The following is a 26760-nucleotide window of genomic DNA, read 5'->3' on the forward strand; positions in this document are numbered from 1 at the left end:
CTAGGGCTAAGTTTCCACGGCCCTTGTTGGAGGGAACCAGTACTCTCCAGTTTGCCAGGCATCCGCCCAACACATCGTATGCCTGGCACTTACAGACACTGGCTGGAGGAGTTTGTCATCCCTGATCTAGGCATTTGATGTTCTAGTCTTGTCACCACTGAAAAAAAGGTTTGCTCTCTCATGTATGTCTGTTTCTTAGAAGTTTCTGAGCCTCTCTAAACTTAACGATATAGGAAACTTCTACCAGCACATGAGGCACTCAAGTAATAGGATGAATCACTGTCTTACTATAGGGAAGACGGTCTGTACAATTCAGCACTATCTAGGGAGGAAACAGGGGTACAGACTTGTCACTAAATTGGACATGTCACTAAATGAAACGACCTATGTCCATAAAAGTATAATTCCGTTAAATTATTAATTCCAAAAATTTTCATTGAGCACCTAAAACATAGCATGAATAATACTAAATACTGAGATGCAGAAAATGGAAGGAAACACAAGATCTAACCTCAAGAGGATTCCTTGGATATAGAAGGAGTTGAGTTAGAGAGACACATATAGGTGGCAGACATGCACAGGGAGGATGGAGAGAAGGGAAACAAAGGTACTGAGAGAGGCATCTGGAAGAGCTGGAGGCTGAGCCATGTGTTACATGATGAGTGGGCATTTGCCAAGGTGGCTTGGAGGGAGTCTTTCCAGGCAGAGTGTGACCTCTTCTAGGGCCGTCTGAGAGGAGGAGTAAGAACAGACCATTGCAGTGGGACACAGAGGGGACCAGAAGCCAGGAAATCAGGACACGTTCAGCAGTGACTGGAAGAAGGGAAGGACCAAAGTAGCCAATGGAGAAACAGAAGATTAAGGAAGTTTTGGACTTTGTTTTAGTTTTGTTTAAAGATGAGAAGAGCTGCATGTTTATAAGCTGGTACAATAAAAAGGAAGAAGTGTAAAATGTCCAAGAAGAAGGAGAATAGGTGATGGAGTGAGATACCCCCCCACACAAAAGTGAGAAAAATAAAGAAATGGGGAGTTCCCGCTGTGGCTCAGCGGAGATGAATCTGACTAGTATCCATGAGGATATGGGTTTGAAGCCTGGCCTTGCACAGTGGGTTAAGGTCCAGCATTTTCGTGAGCCATGGTGTAGCTTGTAGACATGGCTTGGATCTGGCGTGGCTGAGGCCGTGGTGTAGGCCGGCAGCTGCAACTCTGATTCATCCCCTAGCCTGGGAACCTCCATATGGCGTGGATACAACCCTAAAAAGCAAAATAAAGAAAGAGAAATGATTGATTTTCTATATATTGGCATATCAATTAAGAGAAAGTACTCATTGAAGTATCGATTGAAGTATGAAATAGAGTAGAATACAATAATTAAGTAGTGAGTTCTAAGTAATTTTCACCTCTCAGTAATTTTTGGGGGGCTAACAAAACTGTTTTGTTAACAATTGATTTGTTCAGTTGTTGACAGTGTTTTCTTGCTGTACTGGTTTAACACTTGTCCTCAAGGAAATTATAATCCACAAATAAAATATATTTTATTAAGTCATACACAGCTTATTTTAAAGCCTAGAGACTAAAAAACTATTTACCTACAGAACCAGCAAGCATTGGAGACAAAAAGAAAAAGAACTGATTATTTGGCAATAATCATATAAGGTTTAAATTAATAAATGTATATAAAAGTTCTTTTCTTGTTTTTATGGCTGCATTCACAGCAAGTGGAAGTTCCCAGAGCTGCAGCTGCCAGCCTACACCACAGCAATGCCAGATCCAATCCGCATCTGTGACCTACACTGTAGCTGTGGCAATGCCAGATCCTTAACCCACTGAGCAAGGCCAGGAACTGAACCCACATCCTCACAGACACTATGTCAAGTTCTTAACCCACTGAGTCACAATGGGTACTCCTGAAAGTTCTTTTCATTCATTGATTCACCCCACAAATGTTTATTGAAGTTTTACTAAATGTCCAGCTCTGTACTGGACATTAGGGCACAGGGAGAAAAAGTCAGTTTCTACCCCTAACGAATCCAGTCTGTTGCGGCAAAGTGCTATAACAATGTTAGCTATTAAGACATAATCATCATTTTCATGTAACCTCTTTTGAGATTTTTCTCAGCATTATTATCAGAGACATAAATTTCTCTCTTGACGGCTAACATGAAAACTGTAACAGTGATGTAGGTTTAAACTATATACAAATACCAAACTATATACAAATAAATATAGTGATAATAATTCCTTACATGAAAATGGTACTTTCCAATTCACAGAAACACTTTCATGTCTAGTATCTTATTTGCTTTTCTACACATTCCTATCTGGTCCACAGTGTAGGCATCACTATTCTTCTTCATTTTGTGGATGAAAAACTTGAAATGCAATAGGACGCATTTGCCTGCTCAAGGTCTCAGTATCAGAAAAAATTGTAGGAGTTCCCGTCGTGGCGCAGTGGTTAACGAATCCGACTAGGAACCATGAGGTTGTAGGTTCAGTCCCTGCCCTTGCTCAGTGGGTTAACGATCCGGCGTTGCCGTGAGCTGTGGTGTAGGTTGCAGACGCGGCTTGGATCCCGCGTTGCTGTGGCTCTGGCGTAGGCTGGAGGCTACAGCTCCGATTAGACCCCTAGCCTGGGAAACTCCATATGCCGCGGAAGCGGCCCAAGAAATGCCAAAAAAAAAAAAAAGAAAAAGAAAAAATTGTAGAACTTAACACACTAGAAATCTGGAAGATGTTTTCAAGGATGAGTAGAATTTTTAAATAATTTTGAATAAAGTTACATAAGGCATTACAGATGTTTGAAGTAAATTCTGCTAGAAAAAAAATTACCATGTTTTTCTTGAATAAAATAAGAAGCTTCTATTTCAAGCCTAGAACCAAGCAATACAGTTGCTGACAAAACTCTAGAAGTATGTCCTCTAAATTCAAGGTGAAAACGTATGTGCCCATTACAGTCATAACAACTTATGTAACTAAATTGTGATTTCAGTAATTTGGGAAATGTGCTAATTTAAAAAGACATCCTGAATTCTCTCATTCACTAGTGATTTTATCTGCCCTGATGATTCCTCATTTCTAAACTTCAGATGTATATATTCATCAGTCTACTGGCCATTTCCACATGCATCACAAACCAAACATATCGTGACTAAACTTATCTTCTCACCAACCTTGCTCTTCTTCTGATACCTATTCATTTGTACAGCATTATCTGGTCACCTAAGAAAACCAGAGGCAATCAATCATTCTTTGACCCTCTTAGCAACCCTAACCATTCCATTCAGCATGCATCTGGGAGCCAATAAAAATGAACTGCAAAGCATTCCCTCTCTCTTTCTCTGATCATATTTCCACATGGCTCTAAACTTTCTTACTGTGAAGCTGGCCTCTCTTCTGCTTCTGATCCTTGAAATTAGTGCTTAGCCTTGGTCTCTAGTGTTGGAACTTCAATTTTTCTTTGTACCTTTCCATACCCTGACTCATCCCTGCTCTAGGGCAGGCCTTGAGACGCCCAGCCTTGGCCTCTTGCCTCATCATGCTATCCAGGCCCCTTTTTCAAGAGGACCACACAGAATTTTTGGTTCTATAGGATGTGTTTTACAGTCCTCTTGCTTATTAAACCTGCCACCTACCAATCTGGAGTGGCCTGCCTCTTTCTTTGGTCTCTCTTTGCCTTCTGTGTGCAGGGCTTGTTTGCAAACCAAATACAAAAATTCCTTAGATAAGACACAAAAAGCATGAATCGTAAAAGAAAAAAATTGATGAATTGGATATCATCAAAAATTTAAATGTCAGTTATTCAAAGGACATTATTAAGAAAGTGAAAATACAAGCCATAAACTGGGAAAATATCTGCAAAATAGTTACCTGATTAAAAGACAGTATCCAGAATATATTTTTTAAAAAGCTCTAAATTAATAAGAAGTAGAAAAACAACCCAATTTTTTATTTTATGGGGGAGCAAAGTATTTAAATAAATACTTTATCAATGACATACAGATGGTGAATAAGCACATGAAAAGATGCTCAATATTTTTAAGGAAAAACATTAAACCGCAATGAGATACCACTGCACACCTTAATAGAATGGTTAATATTAAAAAGACTGATGATACGAAGTGTTGATGAGCAACTGGCAATCTCATGCATTGCTAGGAGGGATGCAAGAGGTATAGCCACTTTGGAAAACAGTTTCGCAATTTCTTTTAAGATTAAACATCCACTCACATAGGGCCGAGAATCACACTCCTCGATATTTTCCAAGAAGAAATGAAGACATACATCCACACACACACACAAAAAAAAAATACCTGTTTTCACATATTTATTGTACCTTTACTTGTAACAGCTAAAATCTGGAAACAACCCTAAATGGTCATTAACTGACAAATAGCTAAACAAATCACAATACATCTATACAATGAACACTACTCAGTGAAAAAAAGGACTGTACTAAGGACTGTACTACTCGTATAATCTACATGCCTGACTCTCGAAAGGATTATGATAACTGAATAAATCCAGTTATCTTTTAAAAGTCTCAAACCATGTGACTCCACTGATATATGAAAAAGGCAAAACCAGAGGGACAGAAATCAAGTCAGAGGTTGCCATGGCTACGGTATGAAGAGAGAATTGCCTACAGAGGAGTAGAAGGAACTTTTTAGAGTGATCAATGGTTTTGGTATATTGATGGAGATGGTAGATACATGACAGTATACTTTTTATCAAAACTCATCAAAATTCATAATTAAAATTATACCTCATTTAACCCAACTTTTAAAAGCCAAGCCTTATAAAACCCAGTGTGAAAAATAATTGAGAGAAAACAGTACTAGAATCAGCTTGTCTGGGGCCCAGCCCGAGTTCCACTAGAGAAGCACTCTCTGGTCTTGCCAAGTCATCTAAGCCCCCTGGATCTTATTTTTTCCATCAATAATATGGTAACTATATCTTTCCTCTTTTCTCAGAGGCATTAGGAACCTGGCATGATGTTATGAATCTAATGTTTCTGTAATGGAGCCCAAAATATTAGGCAATTGAGAGAAACCCTTAAGGACTGAAGAACTGAGGTTGTTTGTCTGCCTCTGGCTTCTTGTGCAATCCCTGGGGGAGGTGATTTTTAGGGCCCCTAGGTGCTTGTTAGCTCCCAAATACAGAGAGAGCACCAAGACAGACTTTCTCAGCCCCTGCCTCACCCCCTTTATAAGGCTTCTGAAGACAGGCTACCTTGGGTCAGCTTAGAACCCACTGTTCTCTCTACAAAAAAAAAAAAAAAAAACCACCTGTCCACTCTGCTCCGAGTAAAAGGTAAGTTACCCCATGGACCTATGCACCTTCCCATTGCTCTAGACCTCCTCATTCCTGACCTCTTAAGTAATTTCCTTTCCTTCACTCATGATCTTCATGTGCCTTTTCCCTTGTGGATAGGAGAATAAAGGACTCAGTGATACTTGGATTCAGGAAATGGTAGCGAAACACAAAAGTGATGTTTTCCACTCTTCGAGACTAGAAGAATGAAGGGCAGAGGCAGCAAATGGAGGGTGCCATAATGGACTGACTGGGGTCAGGAGAGAGGAAATGAAGAGCTTTAATGCTGAGCTCGGAAAAGCCAACCGTAGTGACATTTCCTAGAACCACGAAGGCCTCCTACAAATACCCTTCTGCCTTCCGACCAGAGCAAATAACCTGTATCACCAAATTAGCTGTCCCAGAGGTGACAGGTGCTTGGAGCGTTCCTGATGAATCCTGCTGCCACCTTTGGCCAGTCGCCCTGCTTCAACCCTCGTTCTGCCACTTACCAGCGGTGGAAACCATCCATTCCCTCTCTCAGAGGTGTAGGGTGAAGCGTTTAAAAGCACAGACTTTTTTTTTTTTGTCTTTTTGCTATTTCTTGGGCCGCTCCCGCAGCATATGGAGGTTCCCAGGCTAGGGGTCGAATCGGAGCTGGAGCCACCGGCCTACGCCAGAGCCACAACAACGCAGGATCTGAGCCGCATCTGTAACCTACACCACAGCTCACGGCAGCGCCGGATTGTTAACCCACTGAGCAAGGGCAGGGACCGAACCCGCAACCTCATGGTTCCTAGTCGGATTCGTTAACCACTGGGCCACGATGGGAACTCCTAAAAGCACAGACTTTGACACCACACTGCCTGGGTTTGAATCCCAGCTCTGACATTCATTAGCTGCATAACCTTGGACAAGTTATCTTACCCCTTGGTGCCTCAGGTTCCTATCTATAAAATGGGGACTACAATAGTATCATAGTATCTACTTCACAGGCTTGTTTAAGAACTAAATGAGATAATACGTGTCAATACTTAGAACAGTGCTTGACATGTGGTAAAATAATTAAGTCTCAGTTACTGGTATTATCTACCTTACTGAATTTTTGTATGGATTGAATGAGGTAATAAATGAAAGTAATTTGGATAGAAAGTGCTTGATAGGGAGTTCCCTTTGTGGCTCAGTGGATTATGAACTCAACTAGTATCCATGAGGATGTGGGTTAGATTCTGACTCCACTCTGTAGGTTAGGGATCCAACACTGCCATGAGCTGTGGTGTATGGTTGCAGACATGGCTCAGGTCCCATGTTTCTGTAGCTGTGGCAGGCCAGCAACTGCAGCTCCGATTTGACCCCTAGCCTGGGAACTTCCATATGCCATGGGCCGCCCTAAAAAGCAAGCAAGCAAGCAAACAAGAAAAAGTACTTGAAAGATGTTACCTGTCCCAGGCTATCACTCTCATTCTACCACCTGCACAGAACATTCTTATTAATCGTATGCTATCTTCAAACGCCACATTTTGCTGGGCTTCCCCAGCACTCGGGGTGGGGAGATTGCATACATGGGACAAGATCATAAGAGAAGTTTATCTTCTCCAACAATGAAACAGCAAGAGATGAGCTATGAGGAAGGGATTGCTGTGTTAAACTGTGGGCTTGGGGAGGCAGGCAGTCCCAGGTTTGAGACATAGCTCTGTCAAGAGCTTTACAGCTTTGGGCTACTTACTTAACCTTCCCAAACCTCAGTGTCCTGATTACATAAACATAATAAGAGTTACCCCACAGAGTTTCATGAGAATTGAGTAAGAGAATAAATACAAAGTGTTCAGCACAATACTCATAGTTCACACTTTAAAAATGTTGTTGGTCCATCCCCAGTTGCCTTCATGTCCTCCCTGCACAGCCTCTGTGTGTCCCTGTGCTTTGCCCCTTGCTCCTCTCTTCACTCACTCTCTTGTATCTCTTCTGCTTTTGTGAGATCCTGTCCCTCTACCCTCCTTGTGGTGCTGCCCTTCTACACTGTGATTTCTAGAACCTCGATGTTTATTTATTTGTGGAGCTCGTCAGAGCTGCTGTCACTCCACACTGATATGACCTTCACAGTTATAAAAATATTGAAACGCTTCCTTTCCTTATTGGTGAACAGCCACTGTCCTGGATCCCCAAAGCCGTTCTCTCTGCCCAGCCTCTTCCCTGGGATCCCCTGGATTTCAGCCTCCACCAGCAATTGAAGGATTAATGTCTGGCATCCTAGGGGCCTCCAGGATCCTGCTTAAGCTCTAAGCCGGTAACTGTTCCACCCAGAGAGGTACATGCCATGCGCCCCAGCATCCAGTAGAGAGACTAAGTGTCTCTGTGCGTCTCCTTCCTCCTCAGCAGGTTCAAGTCTTCTCCCTACAATTCTCAGTAGCAGACTATGGAGCTGGGTGCCAGGGGCAACAGAACCGCTGTCACTGAGTTCATCCTTCTTGGCCTAACAGAGAACATAAGACTGCAAGCCATCCTTTTTACTGTCTTCCTCTTTGCCTATGTAATCACAGTCGGGGGCAACTTCAGCATCCTGGCTGCCATCTTTGTGGAGCCCAAACTCCACACTCCTATGTACTATTTCTTGGGGAACCTGTCTCTGCTGGACATTGGATGCATCACTGTCACCGTTCCTCCGATGCTGGCATGTCTCCTGACCCACCAGTGCAGAGTTCCCTATGCGGCTTGCATTTCACAGCTCTTCTTTTTCCACCTCCTGGCTGGTGTAGACTGTCACCTCTTGACAGCCATGGCCTATGACCGCTACCTGGCCATCTGCCAGCCCCTCACCTACAGCACCCGCATGAGCCGGGAAGTCCAGGCTGCCCTGGTGGGCATCTGCTGCACCATCTCCCTCATCAATGCTCTGACGCACACAGTGGCTGTGTCCGTGCTGGACTTCTGTGGCCCTAATGTGGTCAACCACTTCTACTGCGACCTCCCACCCCTGTTCCAGCTCTCCTGCTCCAGCATCCACCTCAATGGGCAGCTGCTTTTCGCAGGGGCCACCTTCATGGGGGTGGTCCCCATGATCCTTATCTCGGTGTCCTACACCCACGTTGCAGCCGCAGTCCTGCGCATCCGCTCAGCGGAGGGCAGGAAGAAGGCCTTCTCCACGTGTGGCTCCCACCTCACTGTGGTCTGCATCTTTTATGGAACTGGCTTCTTCAGCTACATGCGTCTGGGCTCAGTGTCAGCTTCGGACAAGGATAAGGGCATTGGGATCCTCAATACTATCCTCAGTCCCATGCTGAACCCAGTCATCTACAGCCTCCGGAACCCTGATGTGCAGGGCGCCCTGAAGAGGGTGCTGACAGGGAAGCGGCCCCCGGAGTGAGAAGGCAGTGGGCGTGAAGATGCTGCCTCTTCCTTGTGTACCCCACTTTCTTGTACTGAAGGCTTGGATGTGGGAAAAGGAATATTCAGGGATGGATTAAGGAGGAAGGAAAGTAGAGATGGGCCAGGGTAGAATATGGTTTGCCTTGGACTGGGGACAAAGGCTAAAATTTAGGGAAAAGCGTGTCTAAATAGCTGACAGACGATGGATTAAAGACAGATGGGAGCAAACTATGTGGATCAGGAAGTGAGACACAAATTAACTATCTTGTATTTTTTAATGTAATGACTGTTCAACTGAACTATATTTAAAATCTCAATTAAAATATTTCCCCTCCCCCACTTTTAAGATAAACTATATCTGTACCAGAGTATGGGGTCCTGATTTTGTAAACAGCAATGTCATTTCTCTCAAAACTAAGAGAAACAACCTGAACTTAGAGCCAGAAAAGTGTTTCCTTCTTGCAAAGAAGTGAAAGAAAACCTTGAATTAGCGAGAACTGAGCTTAGAGTGTCAGGGTATGAAATCCTGTAACATTCGAGACTGGGATCTGTTCAGCTTGGAGTACTTTACACAAGCGGGATAATAGTAATAAATGAGTGATTGTAAATTATTACAGAGTGTTCGTCTTTTTAGGGCCCCACCCATGGCATATGGAGGTTCCCAGGCTAGGGGTCAAATCAGAGTTATAGCCACTGGCCTGCACCACAGCCACAGCAACGTGGGGTCCAAGCTGTTCCGTGACCTACACCACAGCTCATGTCAACACAGATCCTTAACCCACTGAGCAAGGCCAGGGATTAAACCTGTGTTCTCATGGATGCTAGTCAGATTCGTTTCCACTGAGCCATGACGGGAACTCTGTCTTTCTTTAAATGGTGGTCTGAAGCGAAGAGTTTTTAACTCTTCTGTGCAAATATGAGTAATTCATGTGTGGTCTAAGTAATTTTAATAAAAAAATTCTTTAAAGGCACATTATAAGTCAATTATACTCTAATTAAAAATTTCAAAATAATTTTAATAAAAAGTATACTTTTGTTTAAAAAGGAGAGTGAATGTATTGACAAGAAAAGATACAGAGCACATATTGCTAGATTTAGAAAGTGATGCTAATGTGCTATGTAACGTGAATGGGCCAGAAAGTCCTCAGACCACCCCCAAGTTTTAGATGGTGATTCCCTCTGCAGAGGGAACAGGACTTGGGAAAGGGGAGGGAAATGAAGAAGGACTTAGAGTTCTTGCTCCATCTACATGTTTTTTCATTAAATTTATTTTTTTACTAGGGTGTAGTTGATTTACAGTGTTGGATCAGTTTCTACTGTATAGCATAGTGACCCAGTCTTACATACATATATATATGTCTTTATATATATATGTGTGTCTTATATATATATATATATGTCTTATATATGTGTGTGTCATATATATATATATGTCTTATATATGTGTGTGTCATATATATGTCATATATATGTGTGTCATATATATATGTCTTATATATATGTGTGTCATATATATGTGTGTGTCTTATATATATATGTCATATATATATACATACTTTTTCTCATATATTTTTATCTCATATATTTTTCTCATATATATTTCTTATATATATATATACACATACTTTTTCTCATATTATCTTCCATTATGATTGATTTGAAATTTCTCACTGAATTCCGTAATCTAAAATTTTTCGTAAGTGCTATTGGGGGACATGTTGTGGGGGGCGGTGGGTAAAATGAATTGACTGTAGTATTTTCTCTGCAGCTTTCAAAGTGTCCTCTGCCATCCTCACCTTTGAGAAAATGGTAGGTTGGCTTCTCTATCCGATACAAGGTCACTGGGTTCATGAAGTGAAACAGTTACTGGCCAACTTGTCCACGCCTCCTCTTTTGAGATAAGAGCCAAACCGAAGCATCCCTATCCTAAGAGAACGATTTTTCTCCTCCTCCCATATCCTGGCCCTGAAAATTCAAATTTCACCCTCCATTCCACACCAACCCTTATCCTGCACCAGCACCAACACCCACCCCTGCAGCACCCATGAACTGCTGCCTAGTTTTTAATTTTTTTTTCTTTTTAGGGCCACACCTGCCACATATGGAGGTTCCCAGGCTGGGGTTAAATCGGAGCTACAGCTGCCAGCCTATGCCACAACAACACGGGATCCAAGCCACATCTGCAACCTACACAACAACTCATAGCAACGAGAGATCTCCGACCCACTGAGTGAGGCCAGGGATCAAACACGCATCCACATGGATACTAATCAGATTTGTTTGTGCTGCCCAATGGGAACTCCTGAATCTTTTTATGTAATTCCAGTCAAAGGTAGTGACTAATCTTGGTGAAGATTCATGTATGTTTCATAATCCCCAGACATAGGTTCATGGCCTCCTGGTACTAAAAGAAACTTCTAGAGATATTGTGGTGCAGCCACTCTGACTTCAGATAGCTCACGTCCAAAGAAACTTCCAGATGTTCACCATTCTCAACACACCTGTGAACTTTTTAAGGACATTCAGGATCCTCCTGCTAAAACTCAGCAATTGTCATCTTATACACCACAGGAATCTATGTATGCCTCCTTGCAGACACTCTCAGAAACATATTAATAATACCTCCTTCCACTATACCCATTCCGCCATCTAGAAGTCTTCTCTGTGACAAGGTAAAAGCACTGTTACAACTCAGGTGAATTGCAAAAGTAGTACAATTTCTCATTATTCTATGAATTAGCACGTAACAGTATTTATAAAGCTCTTTGAGGTGGAGAAAGATGGCAGAGGATTTAAGAGGTCGGGCTCCCCCCTCCCATGAACACATCCAAAAAACACATCTACATGTAAAACGACTCACACAGAACATCAACTGGATGCTGGCAGAAGAACTCAGACCTCCAAAAAGGGCAAGAAACTCTTGACGTAACTGGGTGGAACAACAGAAAAGATAAAAGCAATGGGGATGGGACTAGCATTCCCGAGAGGCAGTTGCGGAGGAGAAAAGGAACCCACCTCTTGGGAAGCCACCCAACTGACGGAAAAATCAGCCGAGGTGGACGAACCTCAAAGTCACCGAGAAAAAGGCAGCAATGGGACTGAGACCAGCAAAGCAGAGTGAGAGCCGCAAAGATCATCTGAACCACCGGCCCGGACACCACAGCCTGAGCTGCTTGGGCGGCGGCTGGGCGCAGAGACTCAGGCTCCAGAGGTCAGTCCCGGGGAGAGGACTGGGGCCGGCTGTGCGGGGACAGCCTGAAGGGCTGAGGAGCAAGGCGCCACAGGCTGAGGAGGGGAACACCATGGCAGAGGGAACCCAGGAGAAGGTCCGGACCCACAGGAGAGGCAAGGCGGCACTTTCGGTAGGGGAGAGGAGGACAGGGGAAGCCAGAGGAAACGCCCTGCACTGTGGGCTCTCAGAGGGCAGGGCAGCTCTGGCACAGGCTACCGGTGGTGGGAAGCATCTTGCTCATTTAGGATAGACTGGGCGCTTCTTGTGCAGGCTACTGGTGGCCAGGCAACACTTCTATGGGCTAAGGGCAGCCGGGGGCAAAGTGCCACGTGGTGCCTCTTCCACAATCTACAGGTGACAGGGACAGACTGCAGTGGTCCTCTCAGAGGCCAGAGGGAAGCGTGGCTTGCCACCACTGGGGGCCTGTGAGTGGGCCCCACCTGCGACCCCAGTCACCTCAGGGGTTGGCAAAAAAGAGAAGAAGAGGGCACTGCAACCAATCACCATGCGCTGGTGCTCTCACTCCCCTGGGAACACACCCCCTCTGCTGCTGCCACTGCCAAACACTCTGGGCAGTGCCCAGATGCTTGATCACTGTCCCTTCCCAGGAACCTACAACTAGGAGCAGCTCCTGCAACACCTCCCATGGGGCCCAGGCAGGACGAGGTGTTTCTGGCACGGTCTACAGGAGGTGGGGGCAAACCACAACAGTTATGTGGCTCCAGAGGTGGGAGTGGCTCGCCACCACTGGGGTCCAAGAACAGACACCACTTGCAGCCCCATTCACCTCAAGGGCACCACAGAGGAGGGCACTGTGACCGAGCACCACCTGCTGGTGCTCTCACTCCCTGGGAACACACCCACCCTGCTGCTGCCACTGCCAAACGCTCCAGGCAGTACCCACACGCCTGATCTCTGTCACTTCCCAGGATCCTGCAACTAGGAGCAGCCTGTACAGCACCTCCTATGTGGGCTAAGTGAGACCGGTTGCTTCATGCACCATCTACAGGTGCGGGGGGGGCGCAAACCACCACAGTTATCACTGACTCCAGATATGGTCATGGCCCCCTCCCACTAGGGGGTCCCTGAACAGGCATCACCTGCAGTTCCAGTCACCTCAGAGGAGGGCATTGCAATCAAACACAAGCTGCTGTTGCTCCCAGTCCCCTGGGAACTCACGCACCCTGCTGCTGCCACTTCCAAATGCTCTGGCCACCTTGTACATCTGCCTAGAGCTCATCACCACTTCCCAGGGCCCTGCAACTAGGAGTGGCCTGTGCCACCTTCCTGCAGGTCCTTGCTGCTGGTGAGAGCCCAGCAACCAGGCACAAACCACTGGCCCTACCCACTGCCTCCTTCTCCCTGAAAATACACTGAGCATCCTGGGGATAGCAGCCTGCTCACACCAAAGAAAGAGACAGCAAATGTTCACACTCCCACACCAAAAATAAATAGTAACCCCCCCCAAAAAAAATACAAAGGGGTATTCTTGTACAGAAATGGCCTTACAAGACTACAGTTTGGCTTCTCCAAACTCACAAAAACACAAGCAAGATGAAGCTCAGAAACCATTCCCAGTTAAAGCAACAGGAGACTTCACCTAAAGCAGCCAACAATGAAACAGGCCTCTGCAGTCTGACGGACCTTCAGTCGAAAAGGGTGATAGTGAAAATACTGACGGAATCAAGAGAGGATATGTACAGTAATGCAGATTCCTTTAGAAAGGAACTAGAAAATAGGAGGAGGGGCCCAGAAAAACTAGAAAATTCATTTACAGAGATACAACCTGTGATAAAGGCAATAAAGACCAGAATGAATAATGAAGAGGAACGAATTAGTGACATGGAAGACAGAATAACATAATCACCCAATCAGGACAGCAGACAGAAAACCAAATGAAAAAACATGAAAGCAATATAAGAGACCTATGGGATTATATAAGCAGGCCAATCTATGCATAATAGGAATTCCAGAAGGAGAAGCAAAAGAAAAGGGGATTGAAAATGTATTTGAAGAAAGTATGGCCAAAAACGTTCCAAATCTAAAGGATACTGACATCAAGAGACAGGAAGCACAGAATGCCCCAAACATGTTGAACCCAAACTGTCCCACACCAAGACGTATTACAAATAAAAATGGTGAAAGGTAAAGACAGGATTCTAAAGGCAGGAAGAGAAAAGCAAAGCGTTAATTATAAGGGAACCCACATAATGCTATCAGCTGATTTCTCTACAGAAACACTACAGGCCAGAGGGAGTGGCAAGATGTACTTAAAGTGCTGAAAGGAAAAAATCTGCAGCCTAGAATGCTCTATCTGGCAAGAATATCTTTTAAAATAGAAGGAGAAATAAAGAATTTCTCCAACAAACAAAAGCTATTAGAGTACAGCAATACTAAACCCATTCTAAAAGAAATATTGAAAGGGCTTCTCTAAATTTAAAAAAAAAAAAAAAAGAGGAAGAACTACGATGGAGGAAACCGCAATTAGAAACCAGTCATTTAAATAAGCCAGCATACATTTCTAATCATGAAGAGGCAAAAAAAAAAGACATCAAAATCATATGCTGTGGGCAAGGGAAGTAAAAAAATAAATGTTCTTTTTTATTATTACTGTCATGAAGTGTTTGAGCCTACGTGACTATCATGCTAAAGCACACAGTTATAGGAAGGGGTTAACATACTTAAAAAACCGGGCAACCACAAATCAAAACCGGACATTACATTCACAAAAACTGAGAAGAAAAGTACTCAAGCATAAAATAAATGGAAACCATCCAACCAAAAAAAAAAGAAAGGAAGAATGGACAAACATAAGATCAACTGAAAAACAAGGTTAAAAATGGCAATTAATAAACATCTATCAATTATCATCTTAAATGTCAATGGACTGAATGCTCCAATCAAAAGACACAGAATGGCTGATTGGATAAAAAAGCAAAAACCTTCAATCTGCTGTCAACAAAAAACTCACCTTAGGGCAAAGGACACATATAGATTGAAAGTGAGGGGATGGAAAAAGATATTTCATGCCAATGAACAATACAGGAAAGCAGGAGTTGCAATCCTCATATCAGACAAAATACACTTTAAAAAATAAGGCCATAAAGAAAGACAAAGAAGGACACTATTTAATGGTTAAAGGATCCATTCAAGAAGAGGATATTACAATTGTCAATATATAAGCCCCTAATGTAGGCACACCCAGATACCTCCAACAACTACTAACAGACATAAAAGGAGAAATTGATGGGAATACAATCATAGTAGAAGACTTTAACACCCCACTCACATCATTGGCCAGATCCTCTCGACAGAAAATTAATACAGTAACAGAGATCCTAAAGGACACAATAGAAAAGTTAGACTTAATTGACATTTTCAGGACACTACATCCAAAAAAATCAGAATACACATTCTTCTCAAGTGCACATGGAACAGTCTGAAGAATTGATCACATCCTGGAGCACAAAGCTAACCTCAACACATTTAAGAGTACAGAAATTATTTCAAGTTATCTTCTCTGACCACAATGGCATGAAACTAGAAATCAACCACAGGAAATGAAATGAGAAAAAACTGACTACATGGAGACTAAACAACATGCTACTAAAAACCCAATGGGTCAATAAGGAAATCAAGAGGGAAATTAAAAAATACTTCAAGACAAACGATAATGAAGGCATGACCTCTCAAAATCTATGGGATGCCACAAAAGCAGTGCTCAGAGGGAAATTCATAGCCATACAGGCCTTCCTCAAAAAAGGAGAAAAATCTCAAGTTGACACCTTAACCCACCACCTAAATGAATGTGAAAAAGAAGAACAAACAAAACCTAAAGTCAGCACAAGGAAGGAAATCATAAAAATCAGAGAGGAAATCAATAAAATAGAGATTCAAAAAACAGTAGATAAAATCAATGAAACCAAGAGCTGGTTCTTTGAAAAGGTAAACAAAATTTACAAACCTCTGGCTAGACTCACTAAGAAGAGGAGAGAAAAAACCCAAATAAAATAAATGAAAAAAGAGAAGTCACAACAGATACTACAGAAATACTATATATATATATATATATATATATATATTTAAGAATACTATGAACAATTATAAATACAGCCAACAAATTTGACAATCTGTAAGAAATGGACAACTTTCTACAGACTTACAGCCTGCCAAAACTGAATCAAGAAGAAATAGGTCAAATGAACAGCCAATCACTAGAAATGAAACTGAATATGTCACAAAAACACTCCCTACAAATAGAAGTCCAGGACCAGATGGCTTCACAGGAAAATTCTACCAAATATACACAGAGGATCTGGTGCCCATCCTCCTTAAACTTTTTCAAAAGGGTGAAGAAGAAGAAGGAACACTCCCAAAGACATTTTATGAAGCCACCATCACCCTAATTCCAAAACCGGACAAAGATACCACCAGAAAAGAAAACTATTGGCCAATACCTTTGATGAATATAGACATAAAACTTCTCAACAAAATCCTAGCCAACCAAATCCAACAGCGTATCAAAAAGAAGATACACCACGACCAGGTGGGGTTCATCCCAGGTTCACAAGGATGGTTCAACATACACAAATCAATCAACATCATACACCACATTAACAAAAGAAAAGTCAAAAACCACATGATAATCTCAATAGCAGATGCAGAGAAAGCAGAGAAAGCATCTGACAAAGTCCAATATCCATTCATGACCAAAACTCTCACCAAAGTGAGTATACAGGGAACATTCCTTAACATAATCAGAGCCATTTATGACAAACCCACAGCAAATAGGACACTCAATGGAGAAAAGCTGAAAGCCTTCCCACCAAAATCTGGAAAAGACAGGGATACCTACTCTCAACACAGCTATTCAACATAGTACTGGCAGTCCTGGCCACAGCAATCAAACAAACAAAAGAAATAAAAGGCATCCAAATAGGAAGAGAAGAGGTAAAACTGTCACTGTATGCAGATGACATGATACTAAACATAGAAAACCCTATGGGAGTTGAACTGATCAAAAAATTCAGCACAGTAGCAGGCTATAAGATTAACATTCAGAAATCAGTCGCATTTCTGTATACTGACAACGAAATATTAGAAAAGGAATACAAATATACAATACCTTTTAAAATTGCACCCCAGGAATTCCTGTTGTGGTGCAGTGGTTAATGAACCGGACTAGGAACCATGGGGTTGTAGATTCGATCCTTGGCCTTCCTCAGTGGGTTAAGGATCTGGCGTTGCCGTGAGCTGTGGTGTAGGTTGCAGACGTGGCTCGGATCCCGCGTTGCTGTGGCTCTGCGTAGGCTGATGGCTACAGCTCCAATTAGACCCCTAGCCTGGGAATCTCCATATGCTGCGGGAGCAGCCCTAGAAAAGTCAAGAAAGACAAAAACAATAAGTAAATAAAAATAAATAAAATTGCACCTCAAAAAATCAAATACCTGGGGATACACCTGACCAAGGAGGTAAAGGACTTATATGCCAAGAACTATAAAACATTAATCAAGGAAATTAAAGAAGATGTAAAGAAATGGAAAGCTACTCCATGCTCCTGGGTTGGAAAAATTCATATGGTAAAAATGGCCATACTACCCAAAGCAATCTACAGATTCAATGCAATCCCTATCAAATTACCCATGACATTTCTCACAGAGCTAGAACAAACAATCCAAAAATTTATATGTAACCGCAAAAGACCCAGGATTGCCAAAGCAATTCTGAGCAACAAAAACCAAGCAGGACGCATAACTCTCCCAGACTTCAGGCAATATTACAAAGCCACAGTCATCCACACAGTGTGCTTCTGGTACCAAAACAGACATACAAACCAACTGAACAGAATAGAGAACCCGGAAATAAACCCAGACACCTATGGCCAACTAATCTTTGACAAAGCAAGCAAGAACATAAAATGGGAAAAAGAAACTCTATTCAGCAAGAATTGCTGCGAAACCTGGACAGCTGCACGCAAATCAATGACACTGGAATAGAACACACCCTCACACCATACACGAAAATAAACTCAAGATGGCCGAAAGACCTAAAGATAAGACAAGACACCATCAAACTCCTGGAAGAGAACACAGGCAAAACATTCTCTGACATCAACCTTACAAATGTTCTCTCAGGTCAGTCTCCCAAAGCAACAGAAATAAAAGCAAAAACAAACCAATCGGACCTAATCAAACGGACAAGCTTTTGCACAGCAAAGGAAACCAAAAAGAACACAAAGAGACAACTTACAGAATGGGAGAAAATCATGTCAAATGATGCAACTGACAAGGGCTTAATCTCTAAATAATACAAACACCTTATACAACTCAACAGCAAAAAAGCCAATGGGAAAATGGGCAAAAGACCCGAAAAGACATTTCTCCAAGGAAGATATACAGATGGCCAACAGGCACATGCAAACATGCTCAACATCCCTCATTATTAGAGAAATGCAAATCAAAACTACCGTGAGATACCACCTCACACCAGTCACAATGGCCATCATTAAGAAGTCCACAAAGAGCAAATGCTGGAGGGGGTGTGGAGAAAAGGGAACCCTCCTGCACTGCTGGCAGGAATGTAAGCTGATACAACCAGTATGGAGGTACCTTAGAAATCTATACATACAACTACCATATGACCCAGCAACCTCACTCTTGGGTAGATATCCAGGCAAAACTTTCCTTAAAAAAGACACATGCACCCACATGTTCATTGCAGCTCTGTTCACAATAGCCAATACCTGGAAACAACCCAAATGTCCATTGACAGATGACTGGATTAGGAAGATGTGGTATACATACACAAAGGAATACTACTCAGCCATAAAAAAGAACAAAATAATGCCATTTACAGCAACATGGATGGTACCAGAGACTCTCATACTGAGTGAAAAAAGAAAAAGACGAATACCATATGATATCACTTACATCGGATATTTAATATAAGGCACAAAGGACCCTTTCCACAGAAAAGGAAAGCATGGACTTGTAGAAGAGACTTGTGGTTGCCGAGGGGGAGGGAGTGGGATGGATTGGGAGCTTAGTGTTAATAGATGCAGATATTGCCTTTGGAATGGATTAGCAGTGAGTTCCTGCTGTATAGCACTGGGAACTATGTCTAGTTACTTATGATGGAACATGATAATAAGAGAAAAAAGAATGTATACATATATGTGTAACTGGGTCACCATGTTGTATGGTAGGGAAAAAAATCTATGGGGGAATAAATAAATAAATAAATAAATAAATAAATAAAATTAACCAAAGCACTTTGAAATCTGTGTTCTCATTTGAACATTGCATCTGCACAGTTGAGTGTCACCCACAACCAGGGCCAGGATTAGAACATAGGAAATCCAGGTTTTATTATCTTCACTTTGCATGTTAAAAAAAAAAGCAGAGGCTAAGTGATTTTCCAAAGGCCATAGAGTTAGTGGGTAGGGCAGCTTCCAAGTGCCATCTCCTAGTCTAGAATCTTTGCCTCCCTGCCTGCCTCTAGGAAGTCACCAAAGAATTCTCAACTAAACAGACTGATACCGACTTTCAGTACAATGAGTCTCAGAAATGGGGAAGATAGTAAATTGAATGAAGAGAGTCTTAGACAGGACATCTGGGTTTTAACCCAGCCTCCTCTATTTAAGGCTACACGGACTTTCTAAGCCATCAGTTAGTTTATCTGTAAAAGCAGTCCCTTCTATGTATCTTGAGCTCTTTTTTATTCACCTACTACATGATAAACACGCACACCCCCACAGGATGCCAAACGCTAGAGGGAAATAAGGAACCATGCGCAATTAAATTAAATGGATAGGTGATAAGTTTGAGAGCGGGAAAAAGCTCAGGAATAAATTGTGCACAGTGGATCTGTGATGAGTAAAAGTTGGCTCTTGGGCTTCAGCAACTGGAGAGATACCCAGATTGGAGGTGATAGCATGGGTTAAGCAGAGATGTGATGGCCTAAGAGGCAGCAATAACTGAAAATGAAAGAAGTGAGCTTGGGTAGGACTCTTGGAACAGCAGCCAGAAAAGAGCTGACCTTATTTTCAAAGTTTGTTTGTAGGACCTGAGGAGATAATGACATCAGGGCCTTAAAAGTCTTCACACCTTTATTTGGTATTTACAGGTAGTTGTCCAGGCCCAGGTATAAGGAAAAGCAAATATGGAGCGAGCCTTCTCTATGTGCTGGGCAGCAAGCTGAGAAGCCCATGCTCTTTGTTGCATTAAATAGGCCATGGTCAAGTGAAGACACCATTGGACTGAGAAGTTGGGAGACCTGGCTTCTGGGCTGACACCCCTATTTGTTAACTGTGTGTTGCTGTACAGGTCACTTCCTCTCTGCATGTCCCATTTTCTCATCTATAAAATGGATCATAATCCAAACATTTATATGGAACCACAAAAGACCCAGAATTGCCAAAGAAATCCTGAGAAACAAAAACCAAGCAGGAGGCATAACTCTCCCAGACTTAAAATGGGAAAAAGAAAGTCTATTCAGCAAGCATTGCTGGGAAACCTGGACAGCTGCATGCAAAGCAATGAAACTAGAACACACCCTCACACCATGCACAAAAATAAACTCCAAATGGCTGAAAGACTTAAATATACGACAGGACACCATCAAACTCCTAGAAGAAAACATAGGCAACACACTCTCTGACATCAACCTCATGAATATTTTCTCAGGTCAGTCTCCCAAAGCAATAGAAATTAGAGCAAAAATAAACCCGTGGGACCTCATCAAACTGGAAAGCTTTTGCACAGCAAAGGAAACCAAAAAGAAAACAAAAAGACAACTTACAGAATGGGAGAAAATAGTTTCAAATGATGCAACCGACAAGAGCTTAATCTCTAGAATATATAAGCAACTTATACAACTCAACAGCAAAAAAACCAATCAATGGAAAAATGGGCAAAAGACCTGAATAGACATTTCTCCAAGGAAGATATACAGATGGCCAACAAACACATGAAAAAATGCTCAACATCGCTGATTATAAGAGAAATGCAAATCAAAACTACCATGAGATACCACCTCACACCAGTCAGAATGGCCATCATTAATAAATCCACAAATAACAAGTGCTGGAGGGGCTGTGGAGCAAAGGGAACCCTCCTGCACTGCTGGTGGGAATGTAAACTGGTACAGCCACTATGGAGAACAGTCTGGAGATACCTTAGAAATCTATACATAGAACTTCCATATGACCCCGCAGTCCCACTCTTGGGCATCTATCCGGACAAAGCTCTACTTAAAAGAGACACTTGCACCCGCATGTTCATTGCAGCACTATTCACAATAGCCAAGACATGGAAACAACCCAAATGTCCATCGACAGATGATTGGATTCGGAAGAGGTGGTATATATACACAATGGAATACTACTCAGCCATAAAAAAGAATGACATCATGCCATTTGCAGCAACACAGATGGAACTAGAGAATCTCATCCTGAGTGAAATGAGCCAGAAAGACAAAGACAAATACCATATGATATCACTTATAACTGGAATCTAATATCCAGCACAAAGGAACATCTCCTCAGAAAAGAAAATCATGGACTTGGAGAAGAGACTTGTGGCTGCCTGATGGGAGGGGGAGGGAGTGGGAGGGATCGGGAGCTTGGGCTTATCAGACACAACTTAGAATAGATTTACAAGGAGATCCTGCTGAATAGCATTGAGAACTATGTCTAGATACTTATGTTGCAACAGAAGAAAGGGTGGGGGAAAAATGTAATTGTAATGTATACATGTAAGGATAACCTGACCCCCTTGCTGTACAGTGGGAAAATAAAAAAAAAAATAAAATAAAATAAAATGGATCATAACATGAACTTCAAATGATTATTCTGAGGATTAAATATAGTTGAAAAGTACAATGTAGAAGGAGATATTAAAATTCCATTGCATTTTCAGTAGAAGTTGCTATATTTCTAGAGTTTCTGGCCTCTCTCTAATAAGGATCAGAGTAGGAATTTACTGCCCCCAAACTCCAGCCTTCCCCAGCCAGTGTTATGCCCTTTGTACCACACTGGCCCTCACTTCTGTTAAATGAGTCCTTCAGACTCAGACTTTGCCGCCCCCCCCCCCCATGGACATTGATGGGGAGCATGATTAATCTCTTGGGTCTCCAAACACTTCAGTATCTTTAGGTCTGTTAGACAAGGGAAACTAATTGATAAACGTTTCTAACTTCTCTAGCTCGGCAGGGCCTCAAGAGGCACACCCATCAGCAACCTTTCTAACAAAGATTCCCACTGAGACGACCAGGGCAGGATGCGAAGAAGTCCTTGCAGTTTCCACAAACTCCTCTAATTAGCTCCCAAGTGAGAGGTCAGGGTAATGTGCCCAGCGGGGGTGAAGGGAGGCTGGGGATTTGCTGATTGTCTGCTGCATCTCTGCTAATAAGGCCAGAGGAAAGAACAACCAGAAAAGAATTACTTTCTTTTTGGTCCTTTAGTGAGAAAGAAACCAGACATTAGAGAGGAGGATGGAGGAGGCCAATTAGTGATGGGTGGTTTCAGTAGCACAGTTAACAAGACTTACTAGCAAAGCCACAGTAGAGGGCAGATGTGTTCAAAAGAAGAATGCCTGGGTACAAGTCTCCACCTCCCTGCAAACACTGGCCTCTGTTTCTTCACTTTTTTTTTTTTTTTTTTTGCCATTACTTGGGCCACTCCCGAGGCATATCAAGGTTCCCAGGCTGGGAGTCTAATTGGAGCTGTAGCTGCCAGCCTACACCAGAGCCACAGCAACTCAGGATCTGAGCCGCGTCTGCGACCTACACCACAGCTCACGGCAACGCTGGATCGTTAACCCACTGAGCAAGGGCAGGGACCGAACCTGCAACCTCATGGTTCCTAGTCGGATTCGTTAACCACTGCGCCACGACAGGAACTCCTGTTTCTTCACTTTTTGTCTGACTTTTGGCATTCTGTTCTTCCACCCTTCACACCCCAAAATTCTCCTGATCTCACTCTTCCTCCCATCACAGCCTCCTTTTTATCAATCACATATTAAATAAATGTACCTGCTCCACTGTACGCAATGGCAATATCATTTTATAACTGCATTAGGATTTCTTTAAACAACTGTATCTTGACCCTTTATATTGGTTCCAGGTTTCCACTATCAAATGTGAAGTTTTTCTGTGTCTTTGCACAGTCATTTCCTTGACTGGACTATATGCATGCATGTATTTTCAACACTTTCATGAATATTGACAAATTATCAACTAGAGGGATTGTACCATTTGGCTTTTCTGCCAACTTCATGCGAGAGGACCCCTTCCCTAACCCTAACCAACTCAGTGTTATCATTTAAACAAATCTTCCCAATGCGATCATCTCTATTGGCCATTACTGTTTTAGTTTGCATTTCTTTGTGAAGTTTATTTTTCTTCTTATTGTAGTGAAAATAGTAACTCTTTGCCGCAAATACTTTTCCTATTTATATTTGTCTCCCATTAATCCTAACTGTGTTTTTACATACTGACTTTTATTTTCTGTTGTTAAGTATATAAATATTATGCTTTATGACTTCTCTCTTTGCTGCCACACTTGAAATTATTTTCCCCATCTCAGGTTTATGTAAATACTCATCTATATTTTCTACTTATAATTTTATTTTTTTACTTTTTTATGTTTTACATTTTTACATTCAAAATTTTAGTACATGATTTGATGTCAGGACACAACACTATTTTTTACCTCTATAGCCTTTTCTCCCAAGACTGTTCCCATAAACTTGAAGAATGCTTTTGTCAAATATTAAATGTTTTTGTACACTTATCTACTTCTGAACTTTATATTCTGTCACACCATTCTATGCCTGAGCCACAGTGTTTCAACCATGGTAGCTTTAGAACACAGCCACAACTCATTCTGGAAATCTCATATTCACACCACATTCTCGCCACTCTCCTTCCTCTTAAACGTAGCTGATTAGTTTCACATGTTCTCTCTTCCAGTTTATCATATTTCTTACTGGAATTTACTACCACTGGGAATTAGAATGTGTTGAATTCATAGACAATTTGAGGATAACTGAAAGCTTCATAATACTGGATCTTTCCAGAAAGGGAAAAAGTATGGTCTATCTCTTTATTCAAGTGTTACTTCCAAAGAAGTGTTTTGAAGATTTTTAAAAATGTTTCCACGTTTTGATTAAGTTTGTTTCTAAATAAATAAGATTCATTTTTTTACTATTATGAGGTGGATATTTTGAGTTATGAAAATTTTAAGACTCTTAATACATATTGTTAAACTCTCTACAAACAGAAAGGAGATGGCTTAGTCTGCATTTAGAAGTGGCCCATATCCATTTCACCATATCATCAAAACATTATTTTTTAAAATATTATTAGAGTATAGCTGACTTACAATGTGTTAGTTTCAGGTATGTAGCAAAGCGAATCACTTATACATATACATATATGCATTCCTTTTCAGATTATTTTCCCCATAGGTTATTGCACATATACACACTACTATGTATGAAATAGATAAGTAACAGGGCCCTACCATATAGCACAGGGAAATCTACTCAGTAATAATTTGAATTATTTCTAACTTGAGGGGAAAAATATATTTAAATTTTACTTTGTGGAGGGGGCAAAGCAAGATGGTGGAGGAGTAAGAGGTCACGCTCACCTTCTCCCACAAACACATTCAAAAAACACATCTACATGTAAAACGACTCACATAGAACATCAACTGAAAGCTGGCAGAAGAACTCAGACCTCCAAAAAGGGCAAGAAACTCTTATGTCAACTGGGTAGAACAACAGAAAAAAAAAGATAAAAGCAATCAAGACGGGACTAGCATTCCCGAGAGGCAGCTGTGGAGGAGAAAAGGAACCACCTCCTGGGAAACCACCCAACTGACGGAAAGATCACCCGAGCTGGAGGAACCTCAAAGTCACCGAGAAAAAGGCAGCAGCAGGACTGAGACCAGCAAAGCAGAGCGAGAGCCACACAGATCATCTGAACCACCGGCCTGGACACCACAGCCTGAGCTGCTCGGGCGGGGGCTGGGCGCAGGGCGCAGAGACTCAGGCTCCAGAGGTTAGTCCCGGGGAGAGGACTGGGGCCACTGTGCGGGGACAGCCTGAGGGGCTAAGGAGCAGGGTGCCATGGGCAGGGGAGTTGTACAACACGGGATGAGGGGAACACCACAGCAGAGGGAACCCAGGAGAAGGTCCGGACCCACAGGAGAGGCAAGGCGGCACTGTTCGGGAGGGGAGAGGAGGACTGGGGAAGCCAGAGGAAACACCCTGCACTGTGGGCTCGCAGAGGGCAGGGCAGCTCTGGCACAGGCTATGGGCAGTGAGAAGCCTCTTGCTTGTATAGGGAGACTGGGCACTTCTGGTGCAGGCTACCAGTGGCCAGGCACATCTTGACTGGGTCATGGCCATCAGGGGGCTAAGTGCCACATGGTGCCTCTTGCACAATCCACAGGTGACAGGGACAGACCGCAGTGGTCCTCTCAGAGGCCAGAGGGAGGCATGGCTTGCCACCACTGGGGGCCTGTGAGTGGCCCCATCTGTGACCCCAGTCACCTCAGGAGTTGGCAAAAAAGAAGAGGGATACCTGAGCAAAAATTACTTCCAGTCCCACCACCTCAGAGGGCACCACAGTGAAGGACATTGACACGGAACACCACCTGTTGTTGCGCTCGCTCCCCTGGGAGCACACCCTCCCTGCTGCTGCCACTGCCAAACACTCTGGGCAGTGCCCAGATGCTTGATCACTGTCCCTTCCCAGGAACCTACAACTAGGAGCAGCTCCTGCAACACCTCCCGTGGGGCCCAGGCAGGACGAGGTGTTTCTGGCACGGTCTACAGGAGGTGGGGGCAAACCACAACAGTTATGTGGCTCCAGAGGTGGGAGTGGCTCGCCACCACTGGGGTCCAAGAACAGACACCACTTGCAGCCCCATTCACCTCAAGGGCACCACAGAGGAGGGCACTGTGACCGAGCACCACCTGCTGGTGCTCTCACTCCCTGGGAACACACCCACCCTGCTGCTGCCACTGCCAAACGCTCCAGGCAGTACCCACACGCCTGATCTCTGTCACTTCCCAGGATCCTGCAACTAGGAGCAGCCTGTACAGCACCTCCTATGTGGGCTAAGTGAGACCGGTTGCTTCATGCACCATCTACAGGTGCGGGGGGGGCGCAAACCACCACAGTTATCACTGACTCCAGATATGGTCATGGCCCCCTCCCACTAGGGGGTCCCTGAACAGGCATCACCTGCAGTTCCAGTCACCTCAGAGGAGGGCATTGCAATCAAACACAAGCTGCTGTTGCTCCCAGTCCCCTGGGAACTCACGCACCCTGCTGCTGCCACTGCCAAATGCTCTGGCCACCTTGTACATCTGCCTAGAGCTCATCACCACTTCCCAGGGCCCTGCAACTAGGAGTGGCCTGTGCCACCTTCCTGCAGGTCCTTGCTGCTGGTGAGAGCCCAGCAACCAGGCACAAACCACTGGCCCTACCCACTGCCTCCTTCTCCCTGAAAATACACTGAGCATCCTGGGGATAGCAGCCTGCTCACACCAAAGAAAGAGACAGCAAATGTTCACACTCCCACACCAAAAATAAATAGTAACCCCCCCCAAAAAAAATACAAAGGGGTATTCTTGTACAGAAATGGCCTTACAAGACTACAGTTTGGCTTCTCCAAACTCACAAAAACACAAGCAAGATGAAGCTCAGAAACCATTCCCAGTTAAAGCAACAGGAGACTTCACCTAAAGCAGCCAACAATGAAACAGGCCTCTGCAGTCTGACGGACCTTCAGTCGAAAAGGGTGATAGTGAAAATACTGACGGAATCAAGAGAGGATATGTACAGTAATGCAGATTCCT

At 43.1% G+C, this 26760-nt stretch overlaps 2 protein-coding genes across 6 annotated transcripts in view; one reads left to right on the forward strand and one right to left on the reverse strand.

Moving 5' to 3' along the window:
• Positions 1 to 9263, forward strand: part of LOC100517239 (olfactory receptor 3A10) — a 179489-nt gene extending 170226 nt beyond the window's left edge. Inside the window, exon 2 of one of the 2 annotated variants that reach the window (XR_014821596.1) lies at positions 7436 to 7523. Coding sequence is in view for 1 of the 2 variants with exons in the window: in XM_084985677.1 (XP_084841803.1) it covers positions 7706 to 8653 (948 nt within the window). In the remaining variant the exon portion in view is untranslated. Of the gene's footprint in view, positions 1 to 7435 lie in introns of both variants that reach the window. The other variant, XM_084985677.1, reaches the window with a different exon arrangement.
• The window catches only part of SPATA22 (spermatogenesis associated 22), a 170916-nt gene that overhangs the window by 9094 nt on the left and 135062 nt on the right, over positions 1 to 26760 (reverse strand). The window contains exon 9 of one of the 4 annotated variants that reach the window (XM_084982608.1): positions 2247 to 2372. The exons of 1 other annotated variant lie outside the window; for it this stretch is intronic. In XM_084982608.1, the coding sequence (XP_084838734.1) occupies positions 2268 to 2372 (105 nt within the window). In that variant the 3' untranslated portion in view covers positions 2247 to 2267. Of the gene's footprint in view, positions 1 to 1513; positions 2373 to 3170; positions 3220 to 26760 lie in introns of those variants that run through there. 2 more of the 4 variants (XM_084982607.1, XM_084982611.1) reach the window with 2 other exon arrangements.

This window comes from Sus scrofa, chromosome 12 (genome assembly GCF_054392235.1).
Source record: "Sus scrofa isolate SSC_HxYL_T2T_F1_AM1 chromosome 12, Sscrofa_HxYL_maternal_Yorkshire_Landrace_v2.0, whole genome shotgun sequence".
Lineage (NCBI taxonomy): Eukaryota > Metazoa > Chordata > Mammalia > Artiodactyla > Suidae > Sus > Sus scrofa.